This window comes from Mustela lutreola, chromosome 9 (genome assembly GCF_030435805.1).
Source record: "Mustela lutreola isolate mMusLut2 chromosome 9, mMusLut2.pri, whole genome shotgun sequence".
In the NCBI taxonomy this organism is placed as follows: domain Eukaryota; kingdom Metazoa; phylum Chordata; class Mammalia; order Carnivora; family Mustelidae; genus Mustela; species Mustela lutreola.
Genome location: NC_081298.1, coordinates 775,513 through 796,159, shown reverse-complemented (window position 1 = coordinate 796,159; position 20,647 = coordinate 775,513). Strand labels below are relative to the sequence as shown.

Genomic DNA, 20,647 nt, shown 5'->3' with positions numbered 1-20,647 from the left:
CAGGATGAAGCCATTCCAGGAAGCACCTGGTGGTGGAGAAGAGAAAACAGACAGGGAGTCCTCGGGAGGAGATGCACCCTGTCCGACGCACCTGGGCTTGGTCTGGCCACCCAGCACAGCAGGGACAGTGCAAATGCTTCCAGCAGGACGGAGGTGAGCAGTGACATGAACGCAGCAGGGAGAGGGCGTGACAAACAGGCGCTCACGGCAGGGCGCTCGGCGCGAAGATTCTGGGAGCGGGAGCGACTGGCTAGAATCTGTCAGAATTCCCCAGGGCTTGCAGATCCAGAGATGTGTGCCATAAAAACACGGACGCAGCCGCGGAGAGGCCATTGTACACGGACATCCAGTAAACCATGAGGGTGAAGCAGAATAGTGACAAAGCGATCGTGGTGACAACAGAACCCGGTTTGCAGTACGGGGCTGGTTAGAGGAGTTCTACCGTGGGTCTGCACTGCGGAGGAATGAGGTCCTGCTGCAAAGGCAGATGAGGGAGAAGTGCCACAGAGGGAGGTGCCGCTCGTAGGCTGGTTTGGGAAACCCGCTGGAGGGGCCAGCCCCGGGACCCAAGAGGCCCTGAACGGCATCCTGGGGCAAGGGGTGCGTCCTTCCAGCTCCGCATGTCCCTGCCTGGCCGCGTGGGTGAATGGACCCCACCCCGCCAGCCTCAGCCCCTTCCTGCCCACTGTGGTTTGAACCTGTTGTGTTCTTGGTGGCAAAGTGGGACCCGGCAGTTGGGCCTCAGGAGCTTACCTCCAGTCGCCTCTGGGTGAGGGACACTGACGGGGAGGGGAGGAGGGTGTGGGCCGGGCAGAGCAGGAAGCAGGACGCAGAAGAGTGGGTGTGATCCCCGCGAGCAGAGAGCAGAGGATCAGGTGGCACGGCAGTCACCAGACCAGAGCCCAAGCTCCTGGGAGGCCAGCAGTGCCAAGTCCAGACAACTGGACTTTATCCCGGAGACTCACGGTGCCTGGGGGGGCCTGGGCAGGAAGTGGTGAGTGAATCCCTGACAGCAGTAAGTGAGCCCAGAGGACAAAGGGCACATGGTTCTATGCCAGATAAACCCGGGTCTCGTGCCATGGCCCTGAGCACAAGCTGTTTGACCTCGTGTGACGCTGAGCCTCTGCCTTCTCCGCTGAATGGTTCCCACTCCGGGGCCAGAAGGGAGCACCACAGGGCAGCGGCCCGGCCCCCACAGGGAACGGTGCCTTGCGCCCCTTCTCGAGCCCCGGACTGGCCCACCATGGTGTGGGGCTCTTCCTGGCTGGGATCAGAGTGACAAGGTGTGACCCACAGGTGGTGACTGAGAGCACGGGAGAGGTGAGAGAGGAGAAACTGCTGGGCCTGTCTTCCTCCCCTTGCCTCCACTGAGAGGCCACAGCGCGGCCTGCGCAGGACCCCGCTCCCCCCTCCACGCCGCCCTGCTCAACGGGAGACTCCCTGTGTCGAAGCCCAGGGGGTCCCGGCCCCAGGCCTTCCCGGGAACCCCTGAGCTTCAGCCTCCGGCCATGTTTCCTCAAAAACAGTTCCGGTGAACAAGCAAGGGCCCTGGTGCCCTCAAGATGGGCTTGAGCTGGAGGCCGGGGAGGGCCTGCGGGCCCAGAGGCTCCCCTGCAGGTGTGGGAAACACCCCTGCGCCCCAGCTGGGCCCGACCCAGGAGGTTTCCAAGATAAGGCGAGTGGAGAGTGAGTGATACTGTGGGCTCTGGAACCCCCGAGGCCGGCACTACCTCGGGGTGTGTGTGTGTGTGTGTGTGTGTGTGTGTGTGTGGCTGGAGCCCCCCCCCACCCCGTTGATGGGATCAGAACGTCATTCCAGGATGCGCATTGCTCCCGCCCCTCCCCGACGCTCCGGGCCGGCCGTCGCGCCCGCGGGCAGTGAGCTTCCCAGGAGGCTGGCGCTCACGCAGAGGGCAGGGCGGGCGTCCGGGCTGGCGCGGGAGCGCGCGGCGGGAGCGCGTGCCGCTCCACACCGCCTCCCGGCGGCCGCGAGCGGGAAGCGCCTGGTCCGCGCGGGGCGTCCGGCACAGGGACGCGCGGGTCTGCACCCGGGGACGCGCTGCGGGGACGCGCTCCGAGGGAGGGTTGAGGCAGCCTTTACTTCCCGCCTTGGTCGGGAGCCCTGGGCGAGTGCTGCGGGGGTGCGCCTGCGGCTGGGGCTGCCGCCGGGCTCAGCGGCCGGCGCTCCACTGCGGCTGAGCTCGGGGCCCCTGGGGTCCGAGCGGCCTGGGACCGTGTCCGCCAGCTGCCGCCGCGGGCCGGGGTTGGGCACTGCGTCACAGCCTGGGCAGCTGTGCAGCGCGGACACAGCGGGGCCTGCCTCTCAAGGAAGCCCTGGTTGTGGCCCCTGCCCTGGCCGTCTCCCCAAGCCGCACCTGTTGTCGCTTTGCAGCTGGGTGGATCGCTACGGAGAACCTGAGCCCACCCGGCCTTCGGACACAGACCCTCGCTCAGCCTGCCTGCGCACACCTTTGCCCCACTCACGTGTGCACATACACATGCGTAGTACAAGTGCGTACGCGCCGGCACACACGTCCATGGGCACTTCCACGACACAGCTCCGAGGGAACATACGGCAACATGCATGTCCCACGAACACGGGTGCACGGCGCGCACACATGCAAACGCAGACACGCTCACAGACGCGTACACTTATGCACGTGCACATGTGTGGCCCACACTGGCCCTGCGGAGCTCCAGCTGTTTCCTTCCTGCCTTTCCTGCGGGCCACTGGCTGGAGACCCCGTTCTGGGGTCCAGACAAGGCGTCGGAGACTGGTGCTCAGCGTCCTGATCCAAAGACACACCTGGTTGCCCCCTGGAGATACCCAGCTCCGCACCCCTGCCTTCTTGCACGCGGAGGAGGGTGGCACAAAAGTGAGGTGCGCACCGTGTCACCTCTAAACTGCCTTTTGGACCGGGAGCAAATGGCTTCTTTGTTCTGCACCTCAGTTTCTTTTTTCACTTTTTAAAAAGATTTTATTTGCAAGAGAGAGAATGAGAGAGAGAACACGCTGTGGGGGGAGGGCTAAAGAGAGCAGCAGACTCCCTGCCAAGCAGGAAGCTGATGCCCAACTCCATCCCGGGTCTCCCGGATCATGACCTGAGCCAAAGGCAGTCACTTAACCAACGGAGCCCCCCAGGTGCCCCCACACCTTGGTTTCTTCATCTGAACAATGGATTAACGACAGAGCATGGGGGCTATGCCGCTTTCAAGGTCCTGAACAAACCCAGGGCCTGGCCTCTGGAGAGTGTTCAGGAAGTGGGGGCTCCTGGCCTGCAGGGAAATCACAGACTGTTCATCAGCGGGGAGATGGGGCCCAGGGCCCACAGCGGCCTCACAGGTGACCTGCCCTCCTGCCTGGCTCGCAGTGACTTCCTTTCTGCCCAGCTTGTGTGGCAGCCTGATGCCCTGCAGCTTTGTGGGGCTTTCACTGCACTGCCCCAGGAGTTCCCTCCAGTTCTATTCCCATCCAGAGCTTCCCAGCCTGGGGAGGAAACCACAGCCAACACCGTATTACTGCGACTGAAAGTTAACCGATGCCAGCAGCCCCAAAGGAACAAGTCTGAACAGTGCCGACGGAGTAACAGAACACGGTCAGTGTGCAGCTCTGCGTCACCACTCCCCTGCCCAGACTCTGCTGCTGTCCGTGTCTTCTCCTGTTGCGTGGACACTGCAAGAGCCTTCAGATCGCGGGAAGAGGCCACAGCTCCAGACTCCGGGAGGGAATGTGTTAGCCCTGACCTTGGAAGGCCACCCCTCTGGTCTCGGCTCCGCGGACCTGCCTTGCTCTGGGGATGACCACAGCCCCAGGCCTCCCAGAGTGGGGGCAGGGCGGGTGGTTAACTCTTCTGCTTGGTGATCAGGCACCTGAACATTCCGCCGTCCCTGCTTGTTTGGTCCCGTGGGCATCAAATACTGGCTCCAGTTCTGCCTCCCAGGAGGGCCTTCCCTTCTCTTCTCCTTTTAAACATCCTCTGCCCCTCCCAGCCCACCTCCTCCAAGAAGCCCACTGGAAATCCAGCACACAGCTCTCTCTGTGTGAACCTGTGGAGCCTACAGTTCTGACCACAGGCTCTTGTGCTGAAATCTAGTCTCATTACCACCGTGTAGACCCTAGAGGTGCCCATTCCTTCTGTGAACGCCAGCGGCTCCTTCCTGAGGGTTCCCTCCGGCTGCAAGACGGTCCTCACGGCCAGCCGGACACCAGGCAGGCTGGACGTGGTGGAAGTTCAGACGAGCCCGCAGGGCAGCTTTCAGCCAAGGATGGAGGGAAACGCAGAGAGACCCCACCTGTGCCCACCGTGTTGGCTGCCCTGAAGGGACTGGCAGTCCCCAGTGTCGAAGGCTGTGGAGCAACTGGAACTCTCTGAGGGCAGAAGCAGGAAGCCGCACCACCGTTTGGAGGGCCGCTGGGCAGCTCTGCATGGAGTCCAGAGGACACCCACCCTCCGCACAGCCGCCTAACTTCCTGGCGCCGGAGCGAGAGAAGCGAACAGTGCGCCCCGAGACTGGCGCCCGGGTTTCAAGGCCGCTTCCTTCCCGGCGTCCACACCTTCAAAGTGGCTCCAGCGTCCGGCCAGGCGGGCCCTGCACGAGCGGGTGTCGTCCGCGGTCACGAGGCTCCCCTGCTGACGGCCGCGACACGCACTAATCGGAGAACAGGGCGCCGAGGGAAGGGCGCGGCCGGTCGGCACCCAGCGTGGGGCCCTCCGGACACTGCAGCGAGACAGACCCCCGCGGCGCTCCCTCGCACGCACTTCCCGGAGGACCAGGCCGGATGGCGCTGGCTCGGGGGCAGGGCTGCGGGGGCTGCACCGGTCAGCGGGACGTTCGACGGACGCCGCGTTGCTCCTCAAGCACGTCCCACGAGGCCGCTCCCACAGCTGCACCGGAACAGACCGCCCGGAGAGCGCCCAGCGGCCCGTCCACCACCGCGACCGCCGTCGCGCCGGGCAGCCCCGCGAACTGCGTCCCCGCGGCAGGCGCGGTCAGGCCCGGGACCCGCGAGTCCCACTCTGCGGCCGGCGCGCCCCGCCCGTCCCGCACACCAGCTCCCCGCGCTCCCCGGCGGCCTGCCCCGAGGGCTCGGCCCCCGCACAGGGCGGCGTGCGGTGGGGGGCGGCGGTCCCTCCCCTGCCGGGTCGCCCCCACCGCACGCCGGACTCGGCCAGCTCCCCCGCCCTGGGAGCCCGGTCCCGGCCGCGCCTTCCTGATCCGCCCCCGGTGGCCGAGCCAGCCCGGAGCCGTGCCCTCGGCAGCAGGTGCATCCTTCGCGCCCGCCGGCCCCGCCCCCGGCCCGCCGGCCCCGCCCCCGGCCCGCCGGCCCCGCCCCCGCCGCCCCCGGCGCGGGCCGCGCTCCCGCCGACGCGCGAAGGCGGAAGTCCCGCCCCCGCCGCCCGCCCCACCCCGGCTTCCCGGGATGCCCCGCGAGGCGCAACGTAGCCGGAAGCTGGTGGCGGCGGGGCGGGCGGCCGGCGCGCGTCCCCGGAGCAGCTCGCGGCGCGCCCGAGCCCGGCTGACCCCCCGCGGACCCCGGCAGACCTCGGCGCGCGGGCTCGAGTCCGGGCCCTGCCGGGTAAGCGCGTGGCCCCAGGCCCCCGGCCCGCTGGGGCGGACACCCCCGCCCGGACCCCCGGACCCCCGGCCTCTCCCCTCGGCGGCCGCCCCCACCTCGGTGCCTGGAAGCGTCTGGCGCCCGCGGCCCCGCGCGCCGCGCCGCTCCGCGGGCGGCAGGGGCGCGGCGACCAGACCGACGGCCCGGGGCTGCAGGCCGAGGGGCCCCCGCCCTGGGAAGCGAGGTCTCGGTCCGGCGGGGGCGGGGGCGGCCGGCGCGGTGGGCGATCCCGTCGGAGAGGCAGCGGCTCGAGCGGCCCTTCTCGGTCCCCGGTCGGGGCCCCCCCGCAGACCAGGGCGCGGGGAGGGCGTGGGGCTCGCTCGGGGTGGGCCTGAGCCTCCTGCCGCTCCCGGGCCGCGACCGTGCGCCCGCGGTGCTGGCCCGGGGTGCCGGGCTTCGGGCTGCTTTCCGGGACGCACCCGCCCAGGCTCCCCGCAGCTCCGCGCGTCCGCGCAGGAGGGCGGTGCTCTGGGGGCTCCGCGGCTGCCGACGCCCTCCCCACCGGGGCAGCCCGTCAGCCGTCCCCGGTACCCGGCCCAGGCGCGGACAGAGCCCCGGTCAGGGCCGAGCGCCGCGCGGTTGACAGGGAGCTTAGGCGGTGAACCAAGAAGATGCGCCCCAGCGGCTCAGCGGCTGCCGAGTTCCGCGCCCTCGCCCGAGGCGCGTTGTTGCATCTCGGTTTCAAGCGCCGAAGCGTTCTTGGGTGGTTTTTCACGACAGACCGTTACCTGTGGCTGTGAGATGGAAGATGCGCGGCGCGTCTCCCCGGCAGCATCTCGGAGAGGCCGGACGCCGGTCCCCAGGGGGTTCCTTGCCACACGTTACTTTGTTGCTCCTGCAAACCGCCGGTCTGCCTGATTTCATTTGACGCAATCATAAATTCAGAGCATGCTCAGCCCCGTTCTGACTTCTGTTTGCCTGCGCCCTTTGACCGGGATGTGAACCTCGGAGGGAAGGCACAGTTCTCTGGAGAGGCAGCGGGGCCGCCCAGCAGCCCCCGGGGGGCTCTCCGGTGGCCGCAGGGCTCTCCGGTGGCCGCGGGCAGAGGAGCGTGTGCGGAGTGCTCTGTGAATTCAGACCCAGCCCCACGTCTGCACGTGTGTGTGCACCTGTTGATGCCTTTCACGTGCGGGCACGGACCTCAGTGTGATGAAACTGTCCCGCTAGACGGTGTCTGGCCAGGGTGTTGTGTTCAGGTGTTTGCCCTGGAGATCCGGGGGTTTGGGTGGACGGTCACACGTAGCCCAGAAAACTGCAGAGCACAGAGGAGGTGCGGGTGAACTCCGGGTTTGGTCCCTCAGTTATAGAAAACCGAGCCGACGTTTATGTGTCGTTTCCTCCAGCTAGCTTCCGTGTGGGCTGATGAACGCAGGAGTCCTGGCCTTCCAGACGGAGAAAGTTTGGTTGTGCCTAGAGTCAGGGCTTCTGCCCGCGACTTCCTTCTGGGGACTGAGGTTGCAGGTGGGGTGCAGCACAGAGATCCTCTGGGAACATTCACGCTGCACGTCAACAGAAGGCTCCAGCTTCACTCCGCGGAGAGGCTGGCCCCATGAGGTGTTCAGCAGCCAGGCGGGCACCCAGTCCTGAGCCACTTACAGGGTCCCCGCGTGTCGTGTAGCAGGCGCTTGTTGCCATGAGAGCCAGGGGCGCAGCTCACGGGCTCTGTTCACCAGTGAGGGAAGGGCAGGGTCCCAAGGGGCACGTGCGCGGTTGTGTCCTGGTGGCGGTAGAGTGACCTGGAGTCCCGGGCCGAGTGGCGGCAGTGTGCACAGGACAGCCCCGTGCTGCCTCCCACCCCCTCCTCCAGCTTCAGTCCACTGTATTGGTTTTCCTGGTCGTGACTCCAGTGGGCTGTTGGTTGAACTTGAGCTTTGCCAAAACTGGGAGCTCTGTAAGGACAGAAGTGGTGTTTCTCCTAAGCCTGAGTTAGGGGCTGTGGTGCCCCAGCAGTGTCCCTGTGAGGCATGGTGGCAGGTGTGCCCTGCTGTGCTCATGCCGTCTGCCACCTCCCCCTCCAGGATGGCCCTGCGGAGGCCGCCCCGCAGACCCTCTCACAGACCAGCCTCTGCACGTAGCGGTCGGGGCTACTACTTTGTCCCCATGCCACAGGCTGCAGAGTGGAAGGAAGGAGTAGCGTGCAGAGAACTGGGGTTCCGTGTCTTCCAAGTTTATTGGCCCCAGTCTAACGAGTTGGCCTCCCAGATGGGCAGTGAGGTTGAGCGGCCAGTCTGTGTACATTGTAGAAAGACCGCCCCTTGCTGCAGGCTTCGTCACGCACTGGGACGTCTTGTCAGTTGTGCGGTGCAGGTGGCGCAGGAGGCCTGCACGAAGGGGACACCAGTAGTTACGATGTTCCTAACTTCTGCATTGCCTTTGCCTGGAACCATGCAGATGGCTCTGGGTTTTTCTTAGCACACGGAGGGCAGATTTCTTCTTCCTCTTAAGATTTTATTTATTTGACAAAGAGAGCCACAGCGAGAGCGGTAGCACAAGCAGAGGGAGTGGCAGGGGGAGACACAGGCCTCCAGCCAAGCAGGGAGTCCGATGCGGGGCTCGGTCCCAAGACTGTGGGATCATGCCCTGAGCCAAAGGCAGACGCTCAATGACTGAGCCCCCAGGGGCCCAGGCAGAGGCCTCCCGTGAGCGGCTCCCCGGTGCTGCGTAGTGAGCTGCGGCGCGACCCCCCAGCTTCCAGGCTGCCGCGGGGGATTCCCCTGAGACTCTGTGCGGTCGTGCGTTCGCGCTCTGTGTTCTTGTGAAGTAGCCTACCGGTGAGTTTTACAACTTTGTGTTTCTCCTCTGCAGCGTCATGGCCAGCCCCAGGACGAGGAAAGTTCTGAAAGAAGTCCGAGTGCAGGATGAGAACAACGTAAGCGTCGGCTCGGCTGCTTTGAGACTCTGCAGACCGCCGAGACCCCTCCCTGTGCCCTTAGTCTGGGTCCAGCCTCTCCTTTGCTCCCTCTTGGGGCTACCCGTCAGGTCTTTGGGGTCCCTGGGCCCGAGTGCCTGGGTGAGTCGCACGTGGCTCTCCCCACAGGTGTGTTTCGAGTGTGGCGCCTTCAACCCTCAGTGGGTCAGCGTGACCTATGGCATCTGGATCTGCCTGGAGTGCTCAGGGAAGCACCGCGGGCTTGGGGTGCACCTCAGGTCAGTGCCCTGCCCCCCGTGCCTTGAGGTCCTCCTGTCAGGGCACGGTGACAGGGTGACACATGCTGCTGTGTCAGCTCAGCGTGCCCACAGGGATGTCGCGGGCAGTGCATGCGCCGGAGTCACGGCCTGCTTGGAGAGGGGGCTCTCGGACACCCGGTGCTGATCCGTAGTTGGCGCTCTGGCCTCTAGCTTCGTGCGCTCTGTGACCATGGACAAGTGGAAGGACGCGGAGCTGGAGAAGATGAAGGCTGGAGGCAACGCGAAGTTCCGGGAGTTCCTGGAGTCTCAGGAGGACTACGACCCCTGCTGGTCCCTGCAGGACAAGTACAACAGCAAGGCCGCGGCACTCTTCAGGGACAAGGTGGGACTGGCTGAGCGGTGGTGCCAAGGCGTTGCCCGTTGGTGGTGCCGAGGGCTTTGGGAGCTGGCTTTCTCCTTTGGGCTCTGACATGCTCGCAGGGCTGTGCAGTCTGTCCCCAGATGGGACACACGGGCCGTCTTGTCCCACTGGGGGGGATGCAGGTGGGCGATGGGTTAGCAGGGTTGAAGAGCAGGCGTGCCCCCCGGGAGGTGTCGCGTGCCGGCTTCCTTGTGGCTGGCGGCTGGCGTCCTGCACCGAGGACGGCAGCACGTCATCAGGGGTTGGAACCGCTGACCGGGAACTCACCAGCCCTGCTGTTCAGAGTGACACCCTGTCTCGGGTTTGACTTGTGGCAGAGAGCCCCCAGCCCGTGGCCTCTGAGCCTAGGGGCCCTAGGGTGGGTGACAGCACTGATGGTTCCTCACAGTCCCGGGCCGTCTGATGGCTGTGTCCCCTTGGCAGGTGGCCACTCTGGCTGAAGGCAAAGAATGGTCTCTTGAGTCCTCGCCCGCCCAGAACTGGACCCCACCTCAACCCAAGACGCTGTCATCCACTGCCCACCGGTAGCTACTCCTCTAGCTTCTAGTCTGGTCCCAGACCATTCTGGGCCTGGCCCTGTCCTTGATCTTAGCCATAGCTCAGGACCCTCGTGCTGGCATGGAAACAGCTCTCTAGGTCATTGGAGCAGTACAGGCTCTCCGTAAAAATGCTGCCTGTAAGTTGCATCTGAGTTGAAGGGCCGCCCCGTTCCTCCAGAGCCCCGTCGGTGCAGGTCCTTCCAGACCAGCCCCGTGACACGCATGCGTCTCTGTAGGAAACGCTCTGGCCGAGCGTCGCTCATCCCCCGACCTCTCGAGTGCTGCCCGCTCCCGGGGCTGCCACAGGTATGATGGGGACTGGCTGACCCCCGTGCCGGACGTCCTGCATCCTCTTGCGTGTCAGAGGCTGGTGTTCTGGGGTGACTGGTCTGGAGAAGACTCCCTGTGTGCACGATGGGTGCCCAGGGAACCCCGCCGCACCCCCGCACCGTGTGTTTCGTGTGCCGGCTTCAGCCTCCGTGCCTCCAGCCTCTCCGCTGCCTCCCTGCCAGCCTGGGCAGGCGCTTGTCGCCAGCCAAGCCTAAGCCACCTTTCAGACAGACCTGGAGGCCGCTGCCCTTAGTTCTCTGTTCTTGGAGGAGCCCAGGTGTGACCAGGGGGACGTGACAGCGTACAGGCCCGCACGGCTCCCTCGGGCACCCGTCCGTCCTCCGCTGGCCTCCCTGACGTCTGACTCTCCCTTTCAGAGCCCCTGGCCACCCGCAGACCTCGACCTCCTCCTCAGACAAGGCGTTTGAAGACTGGCTTAACGATGACCTGGGCTCCTATCAGGGGTGAGCCCACGGGCAGCAGGGGGCTCGGGCCCTCGGGGCGGGGGTCTCCTGTTTTCTGTGAGCAGGACGCGTGGAGCCCACGTGCGTCACGCGGGGCTGGTTGTGGCATCCCTGAGCCAGCCCAGGTTTGCGGAGTGGTTTTAAGTGGTAAGAAACCTAACGTTTAGGGGAAGAAAGAATAGTGTTCCTTCTTGGGACCAGCCTGACCTGCAAGCGGGTTTTGTTCCCAGAGCCGTCAGACTGGATCTCTGACGTTTTGCATGGTAGCCGGCTGTCGGCTTTGGGCCCTGCCGGGGTTCCCTGGGTAAACGCAGAGCTCCCGGAGGAGAGCCTGACCTGTGTGCCTGCCTTGCTGTGGCCGCACGTCCTCCCCGGGGCCCTCGCAGCTCGGCCCGGGATCTGGGGGCCTCCCGCCGTGAGGCTTTCAGGAGCTGCTCTTTGTCCCCCTGCAGGGCCCAGGAGAACCGCTACGTGGGGTTTGGGAACACGGTGCCGCCCCCAAAGGGGGAAGAGGACTTCCTCAGCAGCGCGGTGTCCTCCCTGTGCTCGGTGAGGACCGCGCCCGCCCCACAAGCCCGTGCCGGCTGGCCGCCTGCGGGACGCCTCCCCATCCCTCAGGAAGTTGTCTCTGCGACCCACGCGCTCGCTTGGCCCCCGCACGTGTACTTGTTCAGTGACCTCAGTATAGAGCGTGGGTTGCCGGTTAACCGGGCCCATGTCCTCCAAGCACGACTCCTGTGCGGGACCTGCCCGGCCCTCCCGTCCTGCGAGAGCACTGGGCACAGCCGATCCGGGCCCTCTGCCCGCCAGCTCCGTGCCGGCGAGCTCTCGAAGCTGCTCGCTTGGGCTGTCACACCCTCTGGGCTTGGCGCTCGCGGCCCTGCGCTTTGTCCCCCGTCCACCCTCTGCCCCCAGCACTTCAGGTGAAACCACTGTTTTCCAAGGCAACTTACTGTGGCCTTAGACGACGTGCGCTCACTGCTGTGCTGTCTGTGGGGCCCGCTGCAGCCCCAGGGCTGTGGCCGGCGACGGCCGGCAGCGGTCCCGGCCGTGTGCTGCGCCTGTGAGAAGGCGAGGAGACGTCGTCCGCGCTCACAGGACAGGGTCTGCGGGGCACTGTGGGGACGCACATGCAGACGGAGCAGACGGGAGGGTGGAAACAGGAAGCACTGGGAGTGCCCGTGTGTCCGCTGTTGCTGTAGGGTTCTGCGTCCCCAGTGCGGGTTAGGGGATCTACTGAGCACCACTGTCGGCTGTCCCTTCTAATCCGTGCCCACGCGCTATTCCCGAAGTGCTGGGACTTCGTCAGAAGCTACGGCCGTGACTCCAGAGCCACGTGGTGGCGGCTGCTGGAAGGCCTCCTGAGGCCCCGGACCGCCAGGCTCCCCTCTCCAGGGAGGAAGGGCTCGCCTCCAGCCCAGAGCCTGCTGCCTGGGAGTTTATGAAGTCAGGTGCCACCAAACACAGCGAGTTTGTGTTGGTCTTCCCCTCCTGTGGGTCTTTAATTCACCGAAAAAGCCGAACGTGGTTGTCTGCTAAGCATAAAGGTTCCTCTGCTTCGTCGTGGGTGTGGGGGCTGTGTTGGGAAGCTGGGCTCTGAGCGAGATGTGTATGGGTGTTCGTAGTTTCCGTTGGCTTTGGGGGCTTAGGGGAAGATCTCAAACTCAGAATAGGTCTGCCTGCAGATTAGGTGTCAAGCCCCAACTCCTCCAAGGGGAGGTGGAGGGCCCAGGGCGAAGGAACGAGCGGGAGCGTGCACGTGGGGCCAGCTGTGTGGTCAGGCAGAGCACGGCACGGATGCGCGTGCTGTCCCGGCTGCCGCAGCGTTCGGATGTGCCCACGGCAGGGGGGCCTGTTCTCCTTGGGAGGTGGGGTTGCCACTGTGGGAAGGAACTCCGGAGGTGGCCTTTCTGCAGCGCGTGGGTGCAGAACCCGTCAGCCTCTCACTGAGCGGCAGACGGCACGGTAGGCAGGTCCTGCCTGGATGGTCACCCATGGACCCTCGACGTGGCCTCTCTGTGGCTTCTTCTCAGGGCTGGAGCAGTTTCACCACCGGAGCCAGCAAGTTTGCCTCCGCCGCTAAGGAGGGGGTGAGTAGCCCAGTCCAGCAGCCTGCCCGCGCGGCCCACATGGGCTGTGCTGCTCAGGGCTCCGGGGCCAGACGGGTCTTGAAGGGGCTCTAACGAAGGGTGGAGGCTATTCCCAGCCTCAGGGCTTCCTCCTGGGCCCGGGCCGTGCACTGCTTCCCCTAAGTCCCCGAGGCTGCGGCAGATCTCAGGGCGGCCCGCGCTGCTTCCATGCTGGGCGTCCGTGTTCGTGTTGGAGATGAGCGCTGTGCAGAGGGCCGGCTCCTGAGAGGAGAGCTTGGCTGTGCCTGGGTGTGGCCTGTCGGTCCTGCAGGCTGAGTGGTCCCGTGGCCCTCCGGTTCTGCTGCTGGGCATGGGGCAGGGGTCAGGCAGTCGGACTGCTCTCTGCCCCTCGCCTCCTCCGCCCAGGCGAGGGAGGGTCGGGGGCTTAGTCGGGACACAGAGGTGGGGTGTGAACCTTGGAAAGGAAGAGGCAGAGCCTGTCTGGGGACGTCAGCTTGGAGGGACCCTGTCGGGGACGTCCAGCAGGTTTCCAGGCCTGGGTGGCCTTGGTGAGGAAGGTGACCTGGAGCAGGGAGGGCCCGGGGCCGGCTCCAGGCGGGAACAAAGGCGCTGTGGACGTCTCTCCGTGCGCTCCGTGGGCCCTGGTCCCCTGCATCCTCCCCTGCCAGCCCGAGGAGCCCGGCCTTGGGCACCAGGCCCAGTGGCACCACCACTCTGGCACATGGCGTCTGCTGGCTCTCTCTGGGTCTCATCTCTGCAGGGCCCCAGCCAGGAGGTCCAGGCGCCTTTCCGCAGGAGCACCTGTGGGTGGGCTTTCTTCCTCGGTTCTGAAAGTGTCTGGGGGTGCTGTGCTACAGGGAGCTGTGGGGTGGGGACCTGCTGGGCACCGAGCAGGTGGTGTGGTCTGGGCTGCAGGGTGGCTGCCCCTGATGCTGGACCTGCTCCCCCGGGCCTGTGTGCCATGGGGCTGCTCCTCCAGTGGGTGTGGCCTCGTGTGCAGCTCCCTGGGCCCCTCGGAGCTGCTGGGAGGGGGTGGCTGGCAGGGGACGGGCCTAGGGCCCTGCATTTGTCGGGGTCTGGGGATGTGCAGCCAGGGGTCCGGCGTCGGGACTGGTGATCTCAAAGCCTCATGTTTCTTTCCAGGCAACCAAATTTGGATCTCAAGCAAGTCAGAAGGTAACAGAGGAAGCTTTCGTGTCTCGTGCTGTGGGAACTTCTAGTCCTGCCCTGTCGGTGTTTGGGCTAAGGCCAGAGGCAGAAGCCCTGGAGGCTGTCCTGGGGTGGGGGTGGCAGCTGGTGTGCGAGCCTGGCCTGTCCCTGTCTCGGGCCCCTGACTTGCTCGCGTGTGTGGTTTTGGAAGTTGTACGTTGGGAGTGGAAAGCAGTGAGGCGTGGCAGTAAGCGGACACCTGAGGTCCCTTTTGAGGACACCTGCTGGGGTGATGCCACGGGAGCGTGAGGCTAACGAAGCTACCGCCCGCCGCTGCTCCCGCTGTCTGTACTCGTGCCCTCTCTCACTCAGTCTCTCCCTCCTCCGCCCCAACCTGCTCCCTTGCTGTCTGGGTAAAGTTTTGGGGCTCCAAGCAGCAGCCCGAGCTGGTAAGGCCCAGGTCTGCTCTCGTGCATGCCTTTCCCTGTCTCTGTGCCGACCACATGCTTTGCCCTGAGCTTCCCTGGACCGTGGCCTGTGTGTGCCTCGCTTACGTGCGTTCCCCCTCAGAGCGCCTCGCCAGCCCGCTGGGCTCCCACCCGGCCCATCTGTGCTGCTCGGGGACCTGAGACCCTGACGAGGGGCCCGGGGTCCAGAACCGGGGGGCACGGCTCCTGCTGGGCAGGAGGTTCATTTCCCGGCTCCGTCAGCTCGGGCTGAGTAAGAGGATGGAGGGTCATCCCTGTGGCGTGGCGCCAGCAGGTGCGGGCACCCCGTCCGTTGAGGCTGCTGCTCGGCACTTTCCTCCTCAGCCGCCCCATTGTCCTGCCGCTGCCCCAGCCCTCGGCTCTGTCCTCTCCTCTCTGAGGCAGGTGCCTGCTGGAGGGCAGCTGGGCTCCCACTGCCTCCGGCGGCCGGGGATGCAGCTGCCTGCGCCCTAGCTAAGGGGGGTGGCATGTGCCCTGCCGGCATGTGGCTGTGCTCGTGCGATGCGCTTGCGTGGGCGCTGACGGGAAGACTGGCAGATGGCCGCCGGATCCACTGCCGCTCTGGGCTCCTTCCTTCCGGAGACCACGGCTCCAGCCACCCCACAGCCAGGGGCCTTGGGTGCCGCGGCTGCCTTGAGTGCAGGGGGTGAAGGGGTGCCAGTGGGCTGCTCACCGTCTCCCGCCTTCCCTTGCTCGGCCAAGCTCGCAGCCACCGTGCTGACCGGCATTCTGGGCGACATGCCGCTCGGGCTCGCCTGACTTCCGTCTCCTCGCACAGGCTTCAGAGCTGGGCCAGAGTCTGAACGAGAACGTCCTCAAACCTGCGCAGGAGAAGGTGATGCAGCCCCATGCCGTGCCCCTCTCTTCCCCCCCACCCCCGCAGGCGCACGCTCCAGGGGAGCAGCTGGTGCAGCTCCAAGTCCCGCCAGGGCTGTGCATCCCGCAGGGCCCCCGCCCCTGGCTCTGGGAGGCCCAGCTTTGCTCTCTGTCCCTCGGGGTGGGGCTGGTGTGGGCAGCGTGGAGGTGGCTGGCGGGGCCAGGGAGGACCCCCGGCGGGCCGTGGCCTCAGGAGGTGGTGCCCACCCCCGCGGAGGATGCCGCACTACAGTAGCCCCGGCTAGTGTCCGCGGCCCCTCTTCTCTCGCGGGGCGACGGGCTTGCACACAGCTGCCGCCGCGGGTCTGTGCGGCGAGCGCTGGCCTCTGTCGACGGGTCACGGGGGCTTTCTGCCGCTCGGCTGACGGCGCTGTTCCAACCCACGCAGGTGAAAGAGGGGAGGCTTTTTGACGATGTGTCCAGTGGGGTCTCTCAGCTGGCGTCCAAGGTAGGGCAGGCCCGCCTGGCGCTCGGGCGCGGCCGGAAGCCAGTCTCCACATTCCAGGGCCCGGGCTCTCCGTCCCCACGCGCTCGTGTGGCCACAGGGCCCGCAGAGTGGCGAGGAGGTGCCGTGAGACGCTGCCGTGGGCGCCTGGGGAATGTGAGGACAGCTGGCCGGGGTCTGTCCCGTCTGCTAACTGTCGCTTCTTTTTCTTCTGCCCTCGTTCTGTTGCCGCTGCTCTTCCCTGGTGAGTGCCGCCTTCTGACGAGCGGGGGGTGGCCGGGCTTCGGCTGCTGTCTTCCTCCAGGCGGGTTTGGGTGTGCGCGGGCCCCTGCAGCCCAGCCCGTCCTGTCTGTGTGGGGAAGCCTGCAGGGGCTTCGCACACAAGCTGCTTCCTCGAGCTACTGAGTCCCAGAGCCTCTTGCCGCCGCGGCCGCGTGCACACAGGGAGGGAAAACTGTAAAGGCCGCGTGCCTGAGCCCGGCCGTGCTGTTCATGTCTCAGCTCTGCCGGGTCTGGCGCGGGACCCCGTGTGTGTGTCGCGTGTGAGAACCCGGCCTGAGCTGCCGCCTCCTGTCCCCTTCTAGGTCCAGGGGGTAGGCAGCAGGGGATGGCGGGACGTCACTACTTTTTTTTCTGGGAGAGCAGAGGACCCTTCAGACAGGTACGCCGTTTTCCTGGGTTTCCTCGCACGAGGTCTCTGGGAGGCAATTGGCATCCCCCCTGGGGACAGGCATGTCCTCCCTTTGGGGAACAGGGATCCCCGCAGCCCCCAGAACCCTGGAGATGCCAACTCTGTGGTAACTGCTGCTGCCCAGGGCAGGGAGGGAGGGAGGAGGCCTGGGAAGGAGGGGTGCCTGCACCGATCCCTGTCTCCGGTCTGGGCGGGTGGGGCCCGCGGGGCCCTCAGCAGCCCTGTCCCCTCGCTCACGCTAACCGTCCGCTCTGGGCTTGCCTCCTGGCTTGTCTGCGGGAAGCCTGGTCTGGCTGTTTGCCGTTACCAGCTGCAGCATGGGTGGGGTGGGGACACATTTCTTGTGCTCAGGGAGCCCCACGGCTTCCTGGCACAGCATTTAGTGGTTCACGCCATGTGGCTGCACTGGCCGGGGCACGGCTCCACTGAGGGGCTCTGCGGGGCCCCCTCTGTCTCAGCGCAGGCAGGGCCCACGCGCTCAGGGCTCCCTTTTCCCTTAGTCACTGCAGAAAACCGGCCTCATACGTTGTCTTCACGACAAGCTCTTTTTGGGGTGGGACTGACCCCACCAGACTAGGGTGGCAGGAGGCCCAAGTGCTTCCAGCAGGTTCTGTGCCCCTTGGCTCTGAGGAGGAGTGGCATGGAGCCCAAGCAGATAGCATCTCCCAGCCCCGTGGGCGTCAGGGTCGGGGGAGAACACCGAGGGACAGCCTGGTGGCTCGGGCTGTGGTTCAGTGTCCTTCTGTCTTCCCAAGACCCCTGGAGGGCCAGAGCTACCAGAACAGCGGTGGGGACCATGCCCTGAACCGCACCGTGGACCAGAGCTTCTGGGAGACCTTCGGGAGTGCCGAGTCCACCAAGGGCCACAGGTCCCCAAGCAGCGACAGCTGGACATGCGCGGACGCCTCTGCCGAGAAGAGGAGTTCGGACAGCTGGGATGTGTGGGGCTCGGGCTCTGCGTCCACCAATAAGAACAGTGACCACAGTGATCTCGGGGAGGCCTGGGCGGGCAGCGGGGAGGGCAGAGCCAAGACGGCCAAGAAGGCCACACCGCCCGTCCTGCCGGTGGACGAGGGCTGGGACACCCAGGACTGGTAGGCCTGCGGCGCCCCGGCCCCTGCGTCTGCACTTGGCCCCACCTCCTCCCGTCCGACCCCAGAAACCAACCGTCGCGTGAAGACGGCACTTGGGTGGGACCTGTGGGGGTTGGGGGGAGGGTGCCAGCTCGCACGGACACCGGCCTTGCAAGGCCACGGTGCAGCGGAGGCCTCATGCTGCCCCGCGGTCCATGTCCCAGCTCCCCTGCGGGAGCCTGGCCGGGGTGACACGGGGTGGGGGACCAGGTCTGCTCCTAAGCCATCGCTCCCGTGATGCTCTCCCTAATAAACTCTCCAAGTGGTCGCCGCGCAGCCGTGCTGTGTTGGGTGTGAGGCACGTGTGCTCTGATAGGTCAGGCCCAGGCTCATCCCGGGCCAGCTTTTCTGCGTGAGGGATGTGCCCGGGGCCCTCCTGGCTCTGTGTCACCGCCGGGCTGCTCTCCTGTGTTGCCTCTCCAGATCTCCGCGCAGGGCCATACAAGGCCCCTGACACCTGGGCCCTCTGTCCGTGCAAGCACGGGCCTACCGGAGCCAAGGTGGCTCGCCGAGGACACCACAGACAGCTGAGAAGTGGGGGCGTAAAGTGAAACAGGAGGGGAGGCCGGCCAGCACGTGTCTCCTGAGCCCAGGTCAGGGTGCGGGTCAGCGGGGTGGTCTCCCCAGGGTTCATTGAGGAGCCCCATGGTGTCCAGGCCTTCCCACCAGTCTAGAGAGAGGAACGTTTCCGTCGGGCTGGGTTGCCACCCCTGTGTCTCTGCCAGCACTGTGCTCTGCTCCCAGGGCTTGGCTCGTGGTGACGTGGGTCTCCTCATGTGCCCAGAGACCACCTGGCGCCCCCCGTGCCACCACCCCCTTGTTCACAGTCTCAGTCCAGTATGGACAAGGTGCCTTTCCCCCACCAGTCTGATGGACTTGCTCGCAAGCCGCAGCCGTGCTGGGTCCTCCATCCCCACACCCCTCTCTCTGGTCCCTGCATTACTGTCAGCTGCTCTTGGACCAGGCAGTGCGTGTGCCTGGGTCCTACCGGGTGATAGGTGCCAGATGTGCCCACCACGAGCTCCGCTGCCACCAGCCGTTCACGTCCCAGGACAGGCCCTCCCAGCATGGGTGCCAGCAGCAGAAGGGTCAGTCTGCGGTGTGTCTGAGCTGGCCGTCACCAAGGGGCTGTCCAGACCAGTGCAGTAGCCCACAGCTCTGCCTGGAGGACACCCCGGAGGAACAGGGACACCCAGCGTGGAGCAGCTGCACGTTTGCTGCCTGAGAGTCTCGTTCACTGAGCTGGCAGCCTGCTGGTCTCGAGGGAGAGGCCCCCAGGGCAGAGAGCTGAGCCCAAGGTCAGTCTGCCAGCCCATGGCCGAGCATCCCAGGGTGACGGTGCATGCAGGAACATCAGGTGTCCGCCCCCAATCAGTCAGGGCTTGGTTTCTACTCCGGGGCCCTCCCCCGTCGGGGTGGGAGTTCTGGCTCTGCCTGCAGCTCTGGTGGGTTCAGTGGGGCCCCCGCTGCGTTCTCTTCTGTAGTCTCTCGTCCTGGAGGCCGTGGTACATTGGGAGTGAGCTGCCTTTGGCCTGGGAGCCCCCTTCAATACCAAATGCAGTAGCCAGGGTGGTGGAGTGTTCAGATGTCTGCGGGCATGGGTACTGTGCTCTGCGCCCTCTTCTGGGGTGCCGGGACGTGGCATTCCGAGGCCCCTCGCAGACAAAGACAGGTGCTCCTGTGCAGGTGGGGTCCAGGGTGGGGCCCCGCGTGGGGAGCTGGGGCTCGAGCATCTCCCTGGTCCTCTCCTGGGCAGGGTCATGACAGAGCGACGCAGTGATGCAGGTGAGCTTCCAGCGCAGTTGCAGGGGCAGGGGGTTCCCGGAGATGCGGGTAGGAGGGCAAGGAGGTCTCCAGCGGGTGTCTACCTGGGACCCAGTGCCCACAGCAGCTCACCTGGCCCTGGGCAGAAATGCTCGGCAGCCCCACGCCGTCCATTTCAGCCTGCGCGCGCGCTGCTGAAGGCCCCCGCGGGGGAGCGGTCAGACGCAGAGCGAAGGGACGCTGAGTGCACTTTCCAGAGCTCTCTTCTGGGTGGTCTCCCGTGGGTCATCTGGTCTCGGGAGGCAGATCTGGGTGGGGCGTGGGCCCAAGGGGGCTGGGTCCTACACGGGACAGTCCCAGGGTCAGTTCTGGCTGGAGCACGGGTCGGTGAGGACAGCAGCCCTCTGCCTTTCTGGCCAGCTTGGCAGGGAGTTGGGCCAGTGACCAAGAGGCTGCCCTCAAGCCCTCTGGCCTCCTGCATGCAGTTCCACCCAGACCCCGGCTCCAGGATACTGGGCCGACCAGGGACTTGTATGACCACCATACGGTGAGGGTCCCTGGTTGCTGCAGACCCCTCGTGGAGGGTGCTGGCACGGGCCGGCCGGCAGGTGCTAGAAGGCCGGCCCTGCTCTCTCTGGGCCTCCCGGTGAGCTTCTGCACTTTCTCTGGGCCATGCCCCTAACACAGGTCGGCCTCTGCCACCCCGTTCAGTCATCCAGCAAGCTGCTGTGCCTCCAAGCCCCGGTGCTGTGACTGTCCCGGCACCTCACGCCCGGAGCTGGGGCCTTCCTGGCGCCCTCCCCTCTGCACGGTCTGGGGTGCACCACTCCCATCCCACCGGTCCTGCTGGGTCTGACCCAACTGATACGGTCAAGGGGGCTCACCCCCCTGCATCAGCTGGGGACTGGGGAAGTGGGACCTGTGCTTGGGGTGCACACGGGGTCCCTGCCTGCACGCTGGCTGAAGGCCAGCCAGCACGTGCTGCTGTCCTGTTCTTTCTCAGTGACCCGGGGCAGCCCTGACGTTGCTAATGAGTCTCTGGGGCTTCTGAGGCTCTGCAGGATTCCAGGGTGAGCACGCACGGGAGGGTGGACAGTGCCCAGCCAGGGGTGCTGAGTTGACTGACTTATGTGTGTGGAGGGTGGCACCCCAGTGGGGTGCATGTGAGTATTTGCGTGTGTGTCCCGAGTGCCCACGAGCCACAGGTGGACGCGGTGTGTCCAGTGTCTGTCTGTGGCTACTAGATCCAGTCCTCTCTGCTGGTGCACACGAGCATGTGGGGCTTGGCTGCGGTGTAGGTCCCAGGGTCGGGCAGGTGCCCAGCACCCCGAGCTCTGCGTCCATCAGCACTGGTGTCCTGGTGTCCAGTCATGGGTCCTCAGGCTCTGGCAAGTCACGGAGACCCAGCTGGCCTAGGCCTGCTCCTGGCCACAGGAGCACTGTCTGCCCAGGAGAGAGCAGGGCTCACGAAGCGGTCAGGACAGGGCTAGCGGGGCGGGCTAGCGGGATGC

General features: G+C 65.9%; 1 protein-coding gene across 9 annotated transcripts; it reads left to right on the top strand.

Moving 5' to 3' along the window:
• The first annotated feature begins 5,468 nt into the window (after window positions 1–5,468).
• On the top strand, window positions 5,469–17,648 carry ARFGAP1 (ADP ribosylation factor GTPase activating protein 1). Of its 9 annotated transcripts, none has more exons than XM_059132527.1 (14): window positions 5,469–5,578; window positions 8,423–8,486; window positions 8,655–8,764; window positions 8,957–9,128; window positions 9,591–9,691; window positions 10,414–10,500; window positions 10,953–11,049; window positions 12,534–12,590; window positions 13,734–13,766; window positions 14,159–14,188; window positions 15,006–15,062; window positions 15,492–15,551; window positions 16,139–16,209; window positions 16,995–17,648. In XM_059132527.1, the coding sequence occupies exons 2-14, from the start codon at window positions 8,427–8,429 to the stop codon at window positions 17,335–17,337; spliced, it is 1,278 nt and encodes a 425-aa protein (XP_058988510.1). In that variant the 5' UTR covers window positions 5,469–5,578; window positions 8,423–8,426; the 3' UTR covers window positions 17,338–17,648. The 9 variants fall into 9 exon arrangements, with proteins under 9 accessions (XP_058988510.1, XP_058988509.1, XP_058988512.1 ...); XM_059132526.1 differs by having other exon boundaries at window positions 16,133–16,209; XM_059132529.1 differs by lacking the exon at window positions 14,159–14,188.
• Window positions 17,649–20,647: the final 2,999 nt, after the last annotated feature.

Bases quoted from the DNA above. Each gene is read 5' to 3' on its own strand.
- ARFGAP1 (XM_059132526.1), top strand. From the start codon at position 8,427: ATGGCCAGCCCCAGGACGAGGAAAGTTCTGAAAGAAGTCCGAGTGCAG. The intron at 8,765-8,956 runs GTCAGTGCCCTG...TCTGGCCTCTAG, and splicing joins GGGCTTGGGGTGCACCTCAG to CTTCGTGCGCTCTGTGACCA. The intron at 13,767-14,158 runs GTAACAGAGGAA...GTCTGGGTAAAG, and splicing joins GATCTCAAGCAAGTCAGAAG to TTTTGGGGCTCCAAGCAGCA.